Source organism: Mus musculus, chromosome 1, assembly GCF_000001635.26.
Source record: "Mus musculus strain C57BL/6J chromosome 1, GRCm38.p6 C57BL/6J".
NCBI lineage: Eukaryota > Metazoa > Chordata > Mammalia > Rodentia > Muridae > Mus > Mus musculus.
The window spans coordinates 26,681,566-26,697,490 of record NC_000067.6 but is presented as its reverse complement, the minus strand read 5'-3'; the positions used below and the strand labels follow the sequence as shown (position 1 = coordinate 26,697,490).

At 39.8% G+C, this 15,925-nt stretch overlaps 1 protein-coding gene and 1 long non-coding RNA gene across 6 annotated transcripts in view; one reads left to right on the top strand and one right to left on the bottom strand.

Moving 5' to 3' along the window:
- Gm31136 overlaps positions 1-15,925 on the bottom strand; it is a 155,363-nt gene that overhangs the window by 77,530 nt on the left and 61,908 nt on the right. The window lies entirely within an intron of this gene.
- 4931408C20Rik (RIKEN cDNA 4931408C20 gene) lies at positions 10,031-15,690 on the top strand. Its single transcript, NM_001033764.3, has 2 exons — positions 10,031-10,250; positions 11,580-15,690. Exons 1-2 carry the CDS (start codon positions 10,065-10,067, stop codon positions 15,537-15,539), a joined length of 4,146 nt encoding a protein of 1,381 aa, NP_001028936.2. The 5' UTR covers positions 10,031-10,064; the 3' UTR covers positions 15,540-15,690.

The window sequence follows — 15,925 nt, the reverse complement described above, 5'->3', positions numbered from 1 at the left end:
AAAACATTGTAGCAAGCAGTTCAGAACTATATACCCCAGTACAGGGGGAATGCCAGGGCCAGGAAGCAGGAGTGGGTGAGTTGGTGAGCAGGGGGAGATGGGAGGGGATAGGGGATTTTTGGAGAGGAAGCTAGGAAACAGGATAGCATTTGAAATATAAGTGAAGCAAGTAGCTAATAATAAAAAATTCTCAAAAAGTTAGAGAGAGAGAGAGAGAGAGAGAGAGAGAGAGAGAGAGAGAGAAGGGAGGGACGGAGGAAGGAAGGAAGGAAGGAAGGAAGGAAGGAAGGAAGGAAGGAAGGAAAGAAAGAAAGAAAGAAAGAAAGAAAGAAAGAAAGAAAGAAAGAAAGAAAGAAAGAAAGAAAGAAAAGAAAAGAAAGTAATTCCTCTAAGAAAAATGCCCAGCTGTCTTGCTTCTGTGTTTGTATGTCTTAAAACACAATATCCTCTAATATTGAGAACTGTGTGCATATACACCGAAGCTAGCCAACAGTAATTCACACTTTTCCAAAGAAGTACTCACAGTTATGAAACCTGCCCCCAAACTGATCACCTGACACCCTAAAATCTGCCCCAGACACCAGAATATTCATGAAAGCCACTGTCACACTTTAGTGTTTACTTCCTCTCTGTCTGATAACAGGACTCCCTAGAACCCTTGTTTCTGGCTTGCAGCAGAAACCTAGAAAGTTACATATGACATCAGAAACATTATGGCAGTCTCAAGCTCTCTGAACTGAAAAATTACGTTCTAAAAATGTTTTGGTTCTCAAACTTTAAAATAGGACACTTATCATACGGTTAATCATTCAGTAGTTATTTTAGTATAAAGGTATTTATAATATTAACTACTACTATTTACTGAAAGTTTCATATGATGTGCCCTATATTCACCTAAACTTCATATTTCTTCTCATGCAATATTCATAATAGAAATTCTACATGGTTTATGCTAGCAGTATATATCTTGTAAGGAGACAGACACAAAGTAAATTCAGTATCTTTCCCATGATCACCTAGTTAATAAATTGTAAGCCGACACTGAAATCACGTGTCCCACATCTTCTGAGACTTTTGGAAGAAAAAATACATTTAAGGAAGCTTTCTATCAAATAGATGTTATGGGGACTGAGTAGCAATTCTCTCTGCTTAAAGAATCACTGAATCACTTCAAAGGAAATTGTAATGCAGAAGAAAGGAATATGTAATTTGATATTAATCTATGTCCTATGCAATTTTCACATCCTCAAAATAAAGATGCAACTGATCTCACATTTTATTTTATTTATAAATCATTGATATATATATATATATACATATATATATATATGTATATATATATATCATTTCAGTTAGATAGTTTTCACCTGTACCAATTGTTACTTCATACCATCAAATAGCTAGTGTTAACTTTACTAATAGTCTTATTATTTATATTTTTAATACAAGCACTTACCAATTGGGAGATTAGCCATGGTTTAGAAATTTAATTTAATCTATAGTACCTTTCCTTATATTTTCTGTATTAAAAATACAGGGTCCTTGGTCTGTGAACTACTATATATAGAGAGAGTTTACAATATATAATGTTTATATATTGGGATCTTTCAGTAACTTGCTTTCATTTCTCTCACACTTGACATTTCTATGTATTATATTGCATACAGAATCTTGGTTGTATATACAGTAGAGATATTTCATGTACAGTAGATATATTTCTCAGCATCACAAACCCATTATGATAAGCTTAATGATGGCAACTTTAGTTGACAACTTGTTTATCAAATCAGTGAAATAAGATTATCAATTCAAACAAATGAGAGACACCCATCTAGGTAAGTCTCTAATGGTAGTTTGCTGGAAGGAATAGCGAAGGCCACCAAGACTCTCCCTCACAGTGAACAGCATTTTCCAGCAGTGGTCCAGATACAAGGAAGTCTGAGGAAAAAGATAAAGCTTTTTTTGTCTGTTCACCTTTGATCCTTGTTGATGATTTCATCTGCTATGGATGCTGCCAAAATACTTCACTCACACATTAGAATCTAGCTTCTAATGGATTACTAGGAGTCATCTATACCTTCAGTGCTAGATTCGTCCTGCTCAGGCATTAAACCTCCTGTTAGCAGCTGTTAGGTTATCAATATATCTAGTGTGCAATCAGTCATTATTGAACTACTTTTTTTTTAATCATGAAAGCCAACTTAATAGATCTTAATAGATCTGCTCAGTTATATACATATTCATAATTTTTGTTGAGAACTGTGGGTAATATGAGGATAATGCTAGATATTTCTCTCTTGGTATTGTGAATGGCCAATGGTATTTCCTCAAATACTATTTTCACTGAGATTTATGGAGTTAATAATTTAGCTTATGTTTCCACGTTAGCCAGCATATTTTATATACAGTAACTTCATTCAATGTTTCTTTAACTTCAGGGTTTTTTTTTCCAGGAGAGATAATTTTTTGTTTTCCTATATTAAGGAACTCTCAAATATTTATTTGGTTCTTCAATAGCCTATTAAGTATGATTAATTAGTCATGAAGTTTTCTAGTGTCATTGACTGATAGATAAAAACACAGTTAATGCTTTATGCCAATAAAAGCAGTTTCAGTGAATATTGTAAATATCCTTATAGTTAACTCTGAATTTCTTTTGATAAGAACTCCATAATCTGTTTGTTGTTTTAATTTATATTGTCCTGAAACTTATCCCAAGTATATTTTATATATTTTCAATCCTAATTTTAGAATGAACCACATTGTTTTGGTGTTTTTTTTTTCCTTTTATAGTATAATTGATACTTGGAAACCACAATCGAATCATTATCTAGATATTTTGATTATCTTTGCTTTAGGTTTTTTGGAAAATATCTAATTACATTCTATAGGCTGTGAAGTTCTTATATAAACTAGAAAATTCCAGCAACTATTTCTATCCTAGGCATTAGGAGGAAATATACCTCATCAATAGTGTCATTTTCTCTCAGTGATTTTATTTTTAGATTTCCGACCTCCAAGAGAATAAGTGTGTGTGTGTGTGTGTGTGTGTGTGTGTGTGTAAGTGTGTGTGTGTGTGTGTGTGTGTGTGTGTGTGTGTGTAAGTGTGTGTGTGTAAGTGTGTGTGTGTGTGTGTGTGTGTGTGTGTGTGTGTGTGTGTTCATTTTAAAGCACAGTGTTAGCAGCAGATTGATGTTATGAACAAAGAAAGCTAATACAACTTGGGACAACTTATTGGTTTATTTCTCAAAATATCTAAAAAGCTGATATAGCTTTGAAATTGGGTAGGAGAGACAGATTGAAAGACATTTGAAGAAGATAATAGAAAAATTCTAGTATCCCTGGACAGAGAGCTACTGATAGACAGACATTGAAATTTCTGCCATTGAGGGTTTAAAATGAAGTGTTAATATGGGAAAGATTATGTCATCTTAAATATCTTAGAGAATATTTTGATTATAGACACTTTTTAGAAAAATATGGAAATTAAATACATTAAAAATATTCATGCAGACTGAGTGGAATTAATTCCTACAGGTAAAAAAAATATAACACTTTTAAATATTAAGTCTGTATGTAGCTGAGGGCATTTCCAAAATCATGTTTAACCTTTTTTATTCTTGCTGCTTATGGAAAATATGAAAGGAAGGTGAGAAAAATGGAGGACAGACCTAGTAAGTAAAATTCAGCTAGATTTTTGGAAAAAATATAATTTAATTACATATATAGGGAAATGAAGAAATATACTTAGTATAATGCTTAGTGACAAAGTTAGGTTTAAGTCAGACATGTTTTCCAGTGCTGAAGACATTAACAGAACAACTCAGGAGTCCAATCAGAAAACTCAGCAAGAGCCAAAATTAGACTGCAAATTTTTTTCTTTTTTTTGTTTTTTTCTTTTTTTTTAAATTGGGTATTTATTTCATTTACATTTCCAATGCTATCCCAAAAGTCCCCCACATGATCCCCAACCCACTCCCCAATACCCATCCCCCCCTCACCTGGAGCTCGGGTCTCTTTCTTTTTTTTTAATTAGGTATTTTCTTCATTTACATTTCCAATGCTATCTCAAAAGTCCCCCATGCTCCCCCAACTCCCCTACCCACCAACTCCCACTTCTTGGCCCTGGCATTCCCCTGTACTGAGGCATATAAAGTTTGCAAGACCAATGGGCCCCTCTTTCCAGTGATAGCCGACTAGGCCATCTTGTGATACATATGCAGCTAGAGACAAGAGCTCCAGGGTACTGGTTAGTTCATATTGTTGTTCCACCTATAGGGTTGCAGTTCCCTTTAGCTCCTTGGGTACTTTCTCTAGCTCTTCCATTGGGGGCCGTGTGACCCATCCAATAGCTGACTATGAGCATAGATTGCAAATTTTTAAAGAAAGTTCTGCAGAGGATCTGGGTGGATCACCACTAAAACATATATACTCATAGATTGGTATCTTGTCCTGACATGTTATAAGTGAGGCTTTCTCCAGCAGCAGATGAGAACAGATGCAGAGACACCCCCCCCCCAGCATACTTTATAAAGAGAAAGTCTAAATTGCAGGTCTTTATTCAATCCCACCCCATGTGGTTTGGGAACCACATGTAAGAGAGGGAAGAAAGACTGTAGGAGTCAGAGGAGATGGAGACACCAAGAGAACATACTCCACCAAATCAACTAAGCAGGGTCCACATGGGCTCACAGAGAATGAAACAGACTGTATATCATTTTTGGAAACACTGCCAATGAGGCCAGAAAAAGTAAATGAAGAGGACCATGATCTCTACAGAAAGGAGTCAGCCTAACAAAGTGCATGGCAATGAACACTTCATGTCCTTCAAGAGACACCAAAATGCCTATAAGGGTATCTGCATAGACACAGATGATAGGATTATGGGGTGAAAGAGCAATGCTTAAGCCATTCAGTGCTTAAGTTCCAGGAACTCAAGGTTAATACAGTTCCCAAAGACATGGCAAAATTGTTCAAGGGCTATGGGCAGAGTTACATTATCCATGAACTTGTCTAGGTAGTTGTATCTAGATACTTGGTAGACAGTGTAAATCAGTAGAGCATTCATAAGGCAAACCAAGAGGCCTTATTCAGTTAGCTGAACTTTTAAAGGAAAATGTCCATGGCTCACTAAGGAACTAAAATTGTGCCTCATGACTAGGTGTGGACAAGAGCTGCATGAAGACCTTTCCCAAATATTCAAACCTGCTGATCCATCCTACACAGCTTAAATTATTTGACTTTTAAAAACATAAGCTTCTTTCAATATCTATGTTCCTAGCTCTCTGTGTCTCTCTCTGTGCAAAGTGAGTGCCTGTAGCCTAGTCTTCAGGTTTTCCTGGTGAGGGCTTTCCCACTGAGCCATTTTCCAAGTTCAATTTCCTAGTTTTGAAAAGGATAATGTCGATAACTATTATTCTATGCTTGGCTCACCACTATGTTCAAGGAAGTAATATGTTCAGTGTTAGCCTTGTTATCTCGTAAATAGGAATTATGACCACAGTTGGGTCATATTGAAATTCTCAATATCCGATTCATATAATTCACATAATTCACTGTGAGACTGGAGACATTGGGGGAGATGCTATTTAGATAAAAATTTCCACACTGGATCTAAATAACAAATTTAGACTTTAATCGTATCAGAAGGGAAATAAAGTTTACATGTGGTTTGTCTGTCCTATATTTTAATTAGAAAGCTAACTATAATAAGTTAATAGCAGCTCTTGATGATACTATGTCATATTCTATAGAAACTGGGATTATGTGAGAACTTTTTGTTGTTGATTTTTCTTTGTTATTTTTTAATGAAGAATGAATGCAGAGCCACAAAAATGTTCTGCTATTAAATGACAGACCCAGAAAATGTAGAGGTTACATAGATGTAGAGCATCTTGTTTGAGTAAATCTACAAGATAGATCAGTTCTTAGTAAAACTAACTAAAGGGCCCAGAGACAGTATCCAAATTAATAAGATCAGAAATGAAAAGGGAGACATAGTAACAGAAACTGAGGACATTCAAAAACTTATCAGAGTCTACCACAAATTATTTACTAAATGAAACTGGAATATCTAGATGATATTGACAATTTTCTAGACAGATAACACATACCAAAGTTACATAATGATCAGATAAACTATCAAAACAGTCTCATAAACCCTGAGGAAATAGAACAAGTCAGTAAATTTTACCAACCAAAAAAATCCCAGAGCCAGGTGGATTTAGTGCAGAATTATAACAGATTGTTGAAGAAGATCTAATACCAATACTCTTCAAACTATTCCTCAAAACAAAAACAGAAGGGACACTACCTAATTCCTTCTGTGAACTCACTGTTATGTTGATACCTAAGCCATACAAAAACCCAGCAAAGAAAGGATTTCAGACCATTTTCACTTATGAATGTCAATGCAAAAATATTCAATAAAATTCTCAAAAACAAAATCCAAGAAAGCATCAAAACCATCATTCATCATGATCAAGTAGGCTTCATCTCAGGAATGCAGGCATGATGCAATAAATGTAAATCCATCAACATAATCCACTATATAAAAAAACTCAAAAAAAAAAAATCACATGATCATCTCATTAGATGCTGAGAAAGTCTTTGACAAACTACAACACCCTTTCATGTTAAAAGTCATAGAGATATCAGGAATTCAAAGCAATTAAAATTAAAGCAGTATACAGCAAACTAACAGTAAGCATCAAGTAAATGGAAAAAAAATTGAAGCAATCCCATCAAAATCAGGGACAAGACTAGACTGCGCACTCTCTTCCTATTTATTCAATATAGTACTTGAAATTCTAGATCAAGAAATTAGAGGACAAAAGAAGGTCAAAATCATATATACTAGAAAGGAAGAAGTCAACGTATCACTGTTTTCAGATGATATGATAGTGCAAATAAATGACTCCCAAAACTCTACCAGAGAACTCCTACACCTGATAAACAACTTCAGCAAAGTGGCTGGAGATAAAAGTAACACAAACAAACTAGTAGTCGTCCTATGCACAAAGGATAAACAGGCTGAGAAAGAAATTAGAGAAAGAACACCTTTCACAATAGTCATAAGTAATATAAAATATCTTGGTGTAACTCTAGGTAAGCAAGTGAAAGATTTGTATGACAAGAACGTCAAGTCCCTGAAGAAAGAAACTGAGGAAGACACCAGAAGATTGAAAAATCTCCTATGTTCATGAATACTTAGGACTGACATAGTAAAATGGGCAATCTTACCAAAAGCAATCTACAGATTCAATTCAATCCCCATCAAAATATCAATGCAGTTCTTCGTAGAGAGAGAAAAAGAATGCTGAACTTCATATAGAATAACAAAAAATTTAGGATATCGAAAGCAATTCTCAACAATAAATGAACTCCTGAAGCAATTGCCATTCTTGACCTCAAGCTATAATACAGAGCAGTAGTGATAAGAACCACAATGTATTAGTACAGAGACAGACATATCTATCAGTGGAATAGTACTGAAGACCCAGAGATAAACCTACATACCTTTGGTCACTTGATTTTTAACAAAGAAGCCAAACCCATACAGTCGAAAAATTAAAGCATCTTCAACAAATGGTGCTGGTCTAACTGGCAGTCTGCATGTTGAAGAATGCAAATTGATCCATTTTTAACTCTTTTTATGAAGCTCAAATCCAAGTGGATCAAGGACCACCACCTAAAACAGGATACACTGAATCACAGAGAAGAGAAAGTATAAAATAGCTTTGAAAACATTGGAAGAGAAGGAATTTTCCTGAGCAGAATACCAATAACTCAAGCTCTATGCCCACCAATTAACAAATGTGACTTCCTGAACGCAAAATCTTCTGTGAGGCAAAGAACACTGTTAATAGGAGAAAGCAGCAACCTACAGATTGGGAAAAGATCTTTTATCGACCTTACAACTGATAGAAGGCTAATATCCAAAATATGCAAAGAACACAGAAGTTAGACCCCAGAAAACGAAATAACCCAATTACAAATGTGGTACATAGCTAAACAGAGAATTCTCAACTGCGGAATCCTGAATGGCCTAGAATCTTATAAAGAAATGGTCAACATCCTTAGTTATCAGGGACATGCAAATCAAAATAAACCTCAGATTCCAACATACACCAACATTCCTTCATTGCCTGTGGGATTACAACTTGGTACAACCTCTTTGGAGACCAATATGATGGTTCCTCAGAAATTTTGAAAGAGTTCTACTGGAAGACACAGCTATACCATTCCTGGGCATATACCCAAATTTTGCTCCCCCATATCATAGGGACATGTGATCCACTATGTTCGTAGAAGCCTTATTTATAATAGCCAGAAACTGGAAACAACCCAGATGTTCCTCAGTGGAAGAATGGATACAGGAAATGTGATACATTTGCACAATGGAATACTACTAAGCTATTGAAAACAAGGCCATCATGAATTTTGCAGGCAAGTGGATGGAACTAGAAAATATCATCCTGAGTTAGGTAACGCAGATAGAAAGGTACATGGTATGTCCTCACTGATAAGGGCATATGGGTCAAAAATCTCAGAATATGCAGGATACATGTAACAGACCATAGGAAGCTTAATAAGAAGGAAGACCAAATTGTGGATGCTTGAATCCTACATAGAAGAGGGAGGGATAATCAGGGGTGGCAGTGGGAGGAAGGGATCTAAGTGTGTATGAGAGGGAAAAAGGACTATAAAAAAGGGGTGGCAGGATCAGGCATGGGGGAAAATAGGAGAGAAGCCCACAGGGCCAAGAGAATGAATAGAAAGAATCAGCATGTAGTGTGGGGAATAGGAGAACCACTAGAAGGTCCCAGACACCAGGGATGTGAGAAGCTCTCAGGACATAATAAAAATTACATTAATTGAAATGCCTAACAGCAGTGTGATGGAACCTGAAGAGATGACATCCAGTAGATAGACATGGCCCCCAGGTGAAGGATGGGACACCTACCTATCTCAAAAATTTTAAATCAGAATTTTTCCAGTCTAAATGAAACACAGGAAAAAAAATAAAAGATAAAAAAGCAGAGAGTGAAGGCTATCCAGAAATCACCTCACCTTGGGATCTATCCCATTTGCAGGCACCAAATCTTTACACTTTTACACTATTCCTAATGCCAAGAGGTGCTTGCAGATAGGTATGGTTGTCCTCTTAGAGGCTTAGCCAGCACCTAAGACAGATGCAGATACTCACAGATAACCATTGGACTGAGACTAGGGACCCCAGTGGAAGAGTTAGGGATGGATGGCGCTGAAGGGGTTGCAACCTCATAGAAAGAACAGGACTATCAACTAACTGGACCCCTCAGAGCTCTCAAGGACTAACCCAACAACCAAAGATCACACACAGTTTAGTCCCTTGCCTCTGCTACATATAGAGCAGAGCACTGCATTTTCTGGCCTCAGTGGATGGATATGTGTTTGGTCCTGAGGAGACTTGATGCCCCAAGAATAGAGATGTTATAGTGGTGAGTGGTGGGAGTGGATGAAGGTGGAGAGCACACTCTTAGAGGGAAAGTGGGGCTGTGTGGTGGTTGTTTAATTGAGGTGGGACAGAGAAGGCAGAAATGTGAAATGTAAATAAATAAAACAATTAATAAAAATAATTTACTGGAAAAAGATAAGCTATGATCTCAGAATGAATAGACTGTATGTGCAGTCAGAAGCCATAATAAGAGTAATAATCCATAAGAAACAACCCAAGTTCCATAAAAAAGCCTACTTTATCAACAAATAAGATCCTAGTGGACTCAAGCAGACAGAAGGCAGAAAAATTGTGGGGATCAAGCAGAGAAACAATACATGAACAGAGATCTATCTTTGACTGCTTCAGCAGCAAGATTTCAAAGGAGGGAGTATGGAAAGCCAGGAAGTGGGTGTGGCTCCTGGGGTGGAGGCAGAGGAGGGCCTGTGCAACCCTCCCTTCTGCTTATAGCCCTTTGTGATGAGGAGGCCTCAGCTGTGTGATGTGGCCTGAGGCCTCCTGAAAAGTCAGATGCTCTACTCCAGTAGATCCAGTAGATCCTGAGATCTGCCCTGTGATTCTGAAGATGGAGAATATTTTCCTTCTGATGAATAGCATTATTCACTTATGGAAGATCCCCTGCTCCATGTCCATAGTAGTGGACATAAGCTTTGCCATTATGTGTGGTGTGGGGCTCTTTTACCTACTAATACCATTCCTGAAGGAGTATCCAGAGTCACCACCACCAGGGAGAGAAAAGAACACCCCAAAGGTGAGAAAAGCCCTGACTGAAATACAATGGAGGAGTAGTCCAAGAACCTTAATCTCACATTCCCTAGAAGGACAGGTGTGAAATATGGATTTTTTTAAATACAGAAATATAAGAATATGTCTTGCTGTAATCTCAGGTGTAGGATATGGTATGGTTTCAGATTGTCCACAGTAGCAGCCTATGATTTGCCTTAAGCTCTAACAGGGATAGGATACTTCAAGCAGCAGATAGTGTCTGTGTTTGTGTGATGTTTGGAATTCTGGGGACTTTTCAGAGGGTATAAAAACGCTAGTACCTTGAGAGGCATGCTGGGTTGTTGGTTTGTTGCTATTGGGGTCTGGTGTTTGTAGTTTGTTAAGTAGAGTTGTGAAGAGAAGGAAGAAGAAGAGGAGGAAGAAGGAGGAGGAGGAGGAGGAGGAGGAGGAGAAGGAAGAAGAAGAGGAGGAAGAAAGAGGAGGAGGAGGAGGTGTAGGAGGAGTAGGAGGAGGAGGAGGAGGAGGAGAAATTCATATCCTGAAGATCAAGATTAAACATACCTAAAAGGAACTAACCCTGCCCCCACAACTAGTAGAATGTTGTAAAACAAGAACATCTCCTCTTCTGCCCTCTATTCTCTTTCCTCTCCCACCTAGTGTTAGGGAATGGAAAAGGTAGAAGAAAAGTGGTGGTTAAGGGTGAAATAGAGAACCTAAAATCTAGCTACAGACATGTGAGCAGAAATCTCCAGGAGTAGCCTCACATTAGTCTGTAGGGAGGTCAGAGGTGAGAGTAGCCTGAGCTGTCTACCTGAAGCTCTCAGACCACATGTACAGATTGTATGAGGGGACAATAAGGACCACTGTGCCTCCATAGACAGACTGCCTGTGGGAATTGTGGGGACACAGGACAAGCTCTAAGAAAGTTCACCTACCTTCAGCTCAGGCACTTGCTTTTGTTTGTATTTAGCTAATGTGAAGCAGGTGTTGAGACCAAGGCCTTCAGTTCAGGGCTTGTGTCTTTTATGGTCTGAGGAAGCAGATATCACCTGACAGTCCCCAGGCAGCTACAGATCTCAGCTTTAGGTAGGATCCTGTCTGAGGGATCCTGTCTGAGGTACACTGACTGAGGACATCCATGATAAGTGTGACATAGACAGCTCCTTCTGCTGTTTCTCCCAATGAGTCAAAAAGGAAATGTGTTTATGCACAGTATGAATGAGTGAAGGACAGAAGAGAGAGGGTTCTCTGGGAAATGTGGATTTCATGTCATCCATGAGCATACAGAGCAGGAAGCTTGTCTACTAATGGGATGAAGGGACCCCAGCTCATATGTATTGTTTCTAATTGGCAGGTGGTACTGAGGGAGCAGAACATGGCCAGGAAGAAAACTGCTACCATAAAAGCTTTCAGAAGCTGCCAAAAGAATTCGCAGGATACTCAGAATGTACCACAACCTATGGAAAGGCCCATTCATTGTCCTTTACTGGACTCTTCTCCCCACCCACTTTGGTACTCTAAGGAGAAACTGAATCCGCTTCCCCTCCCTCAGCTGTTTTCTTATCTCAAGTTTTTAGAAGTTCTTATACAGCAGAAATTTAACCAACTTTTATGGGGCATATCCTCTGTGATCTCTGAGGCAGTTGTGGCTACTGCCTGGGCGTCCAGGAAATCCTCCTCAGGGCATAAATCTGTCAGGTTTACTGATGCATGTGACCCTGTTCAAGCTCTACCTCTGGCTAAAGAACCTCCACAGCTTTTCCAGGACCAGCACTTGCCCCACCAACTTCTGACACCAAGCTTGGTAGGTGTAACAGGAGTTCAGAAACTAGAAAACCTCCCAAGCTCAATACCAAACCAATCACGTCCTTCATCCCAGAGAAGAGCCAATAGAAGGGCACATCCTACTGCTGAGGTAGGGATACAGACATCCCTTCCAAATGTAAAAGAATGCTCAACACACAGACTAGATTGGAAAGACATTGCAGGTTGTAATGTCCAAAATTGTCAAGCAGCCATTAGCCAGCCCACTGACAACTCGTCCAGGGGCACCCTGCCTGTTAAAACTATCACATCAGCCTTCATCCTTCCTGAGCATTATCAAATGATCCACCATCATAAGAAGAGACAACCTGAAGAGAAGGCAATTAATGAGGGAAAACAAAAAGGAACCCATGTCAGATTCTGTCCATCTAGTGAACTGACACAGCTTCAGGGAACTTTCCAACCAAATGGTGATGGTTATTGCAAGAACCTGCCTGAACCCAACCAGCCTGGCCAGCCCTCTATCCTCAACTCCAAAAGCTACAAGTTGAGCCAGATGGCGGGGTCTGTGCCCACAGGGGTTCCCTTAAAGAGGGCCTTAGCTAATTCTGATATGCTTAGCACATTCAAGAAGAATCCCAGTGTTGGGGCCAAAGATCTGCCTTGTACTTCAAGCTGCACTCCTGGGAACAGTTTGGAATCCAGGAACTCTGTGCTGAGGACAGATGATCTGCTTTCCATAAACACCAGCAAGGATCTTTCCTTCCTTGATTCAAACACTAAAATGAAGCTGGAATTCAGCATCATGCGGCATTTTGAGAAATGTAGAAGGAGATTACTCGGTGTTTCCAAGGCTGAATATTATCCCAAAGCTGCCTTGATCCTGGAAAAATTGCATCACCAAGATCCAGGAGGGATAAGGGTAGAAACTGTATCATCTTCCAGGTTGGAACGTCCTCTGTTTGAACATTCACCTCAGGAGACCCAAAAAGCCCCTCCAACTGCTGCCAACCATGGACCCTTAACATCCCATCTAGATCAACAGCAGAGAAACCAGAATGTTCAGCCCCATACTTTCTGTTTCCATGCAAAACCCCAGCAGAACAGAACAATTCAAGGAACTGGGAGAGGCTACCTGCAATCAGACACCAGCCCAGGAATGGGCAAGCATGCACCCTGGAAGCAGTCTGAAGATGTACCCTCAGGACATTCCTGCTTGAGTGCAACAACTGTGGGCCCTGAATACAGAGTCCCACCTTCAATGGCCAAACTAACCAACACATTGGAGGTAAAAGAAGACCTACCTCCTGCATGGAGGGTGAGTCTGGGATCCAGTGAGATTCCCAATGGGCAAGCCATCAATATTACTCTCAAGGACTTTGAGTCTTTAGATGCCAAAAGAAGCCCAGGCCATCTCCAAAAACCTACTGCTCAAAACTCAGGGGACTTGGTTCTAAAAATAAAATTAGATAATAACATTGACTTAAAACCAAATGAGCATCCACAGTCTTGGCCTGTGAGTCATCACCCAGATGCCCCCAATACAGTACACCCTGCCAAGGTCAGCTTACCTTCACAGAACTCACTGCCCAACTTTCAGAATGGATGGCAAAACCTCAAGACTTCACAGGGATTAGGTAATCTCATGAGTAGTGATCAGAGTGTGGAGACTAGGGAGTTCAGATTCCACAAGGATAGGATTGAAGCAAAGAATGACAATGTATTTCCTCCCCTTGAAGTGAGGACCACTGTTTTGAAATCTGAGAGCATAAGCCAGGGAGAAAGGCTTGGGAGAGTAAGTCCTTCTATCCCGAGCTCCATCCAGCTCAAGGATACAGCCAAGCTTGAGAGTCAGTCCTCCCTTAATATAGCAGGAAAAAGGGAGGCTCCTGCTATAAGTTCCTCGAAGAATATCACCAGAAATATTGCACAATATGAAAGCCTCAGCAAAACATACAAGGGGCAGGGGGACTCTTTGAGGAATGAAATTCCCCGACCAGTTACAGGGCTACAGGAGGTAGTAGATAGAGAAAATCTCTTCTACAGTACAGCAGTTGAACTACAAGTCCTCATTAATTCTCTGCTCCAGAACCTGGAGAAAAATGTAGATGACACATCCAAACTCCCCATAGATCCTGTGACCCAAGGACAAGAGGATAAAGTGGAATCATTGGCATTTCAAATGGGTGACTCCACCTACACTTCTGAGTGTCTCTATGACCCAAACCACAGCAGACCAGCAAGAAGAATGAGCAGTGGCCACACCAGCTCTGAGAAACACAACCACACTTTCTCATTCAGTGGAATCGGAGTCAAAGCACAGTCAGGCATTGATGCCCAGAGACCCTGTGACAAACATCTGAAAAAAGCAAAAAGAAGAATGGACTTTGTCCAGCTGCCTACTCCCATGGGAAATGATTATCCATGTTGTTACAGGGGAGATGGAAACAAGCAGGAGTCAGGTCTTGCTAACCAGAGATCGTGTGACCTAGGCCAAAGTAGAAGAAAAATTGGAATGGGAGACTCTCCACATGGAGGCTCCAAGGGGCACAAGCACTCATTCAGATACACAGGAATTAGAGACAAACAGGAGCCAGTTGTTGACCAGAAAATCTTTGATCCACATCAAAATACAAACAAAGGAGTGGACTGTGATCCACTAATGATTCTCAAAGATAACCTTCCAGTCAAGGACAGGGGAGCTGGAGTCCAGGAGCAGTCAGCTCTTGCTGCCCAGGGACCCTATAACCCAGATGAAATGAGAGCAAAGAGAGGAAAGGAGTGTTCTCCACATATAAGCCCTGAGATGCATAACCATTCACTCAGATACAGAGAAATCAGAGATGAATCACAGCCCAATGTTAATGCCCAGAGAGCCTGTGACCAACATCTGAACAGCCAGAAGAGAAGAATGGCCTTTGACAACCTCCTCACTCCTAAGAACAACCATTCATGTCAGCACAGGGTAACTAGAGACAAGCAGCAGTTAGGGCTTGATGACCATAAATTCTGTGACCCAGAACAAATTAGAATGAGTGGAATGGGACCCTGTCCACAAAGAAGCCCTAAGGAGCACAGCCTTTCATTCAGATACAAAGAATTTGAAGAAAAAGTGCCGTCTTGTGTTAATACCCAGGGAACCCATGATGAACATCCAAACAGTGTGAAGAGAAGAGGCTTTGACCACGTCCCCACTGCCACGGGGAACAACCATTCACACAATTACAAAGTAATCAGAGGCAAGCAGCAGTCAGGTCGGGCTGACCTGAGAGCCTGTGACCCAGGTCGAATTAAAAAGAAAAGTGGAATGGCTGGCTGTACACATACATGTCCTGATGGGTACAACTTTTTATTCAGGTACAGAATAATTGGAAATAATGAGCAACCAGGCATTGTCCTTAGAGCCTGTGACCCACATCAGAATACAGAAGAAAGAATGTGCCATGGTCAACCTGTGAGTCCCAATGTGAACCATTTGGTCAAGCACAGGAAAAATGGAGGCCAACACCAGTCAGGTGTTACTGCCCAGGGAGCCTCTGACATGAGGTAGGCCTTACCAGCAAAGGCCAAAGAATGGGTACCTCAAGCCATTCAGAAGATGTCCCATCTCCCCAGTCATTGTTTTCCCCTATTGGTACTTGGCAATAAATGTTGGCATTTTTCCTGAAATACATTGCAATAAATACTGACAAGAATCCAGACAAAATGGAACCCTTATTCACTCTGTTGGGAAAGTATAGCATTTTTAAAAAACAACATGAGGATGTCTTAGAAAAGTACATGTGGAACTGCTGTACAATCCAGCCATGCTGTTCCTGGGTATAGAATCGTAAGATTCTAAGTCAGCACACCAGAGAATCTAGTATATCCATGCTTATATTAGCTCTATTCTTAATGTCCAATATAAGGAATAATTCTTGATATGTGTCCACAGAT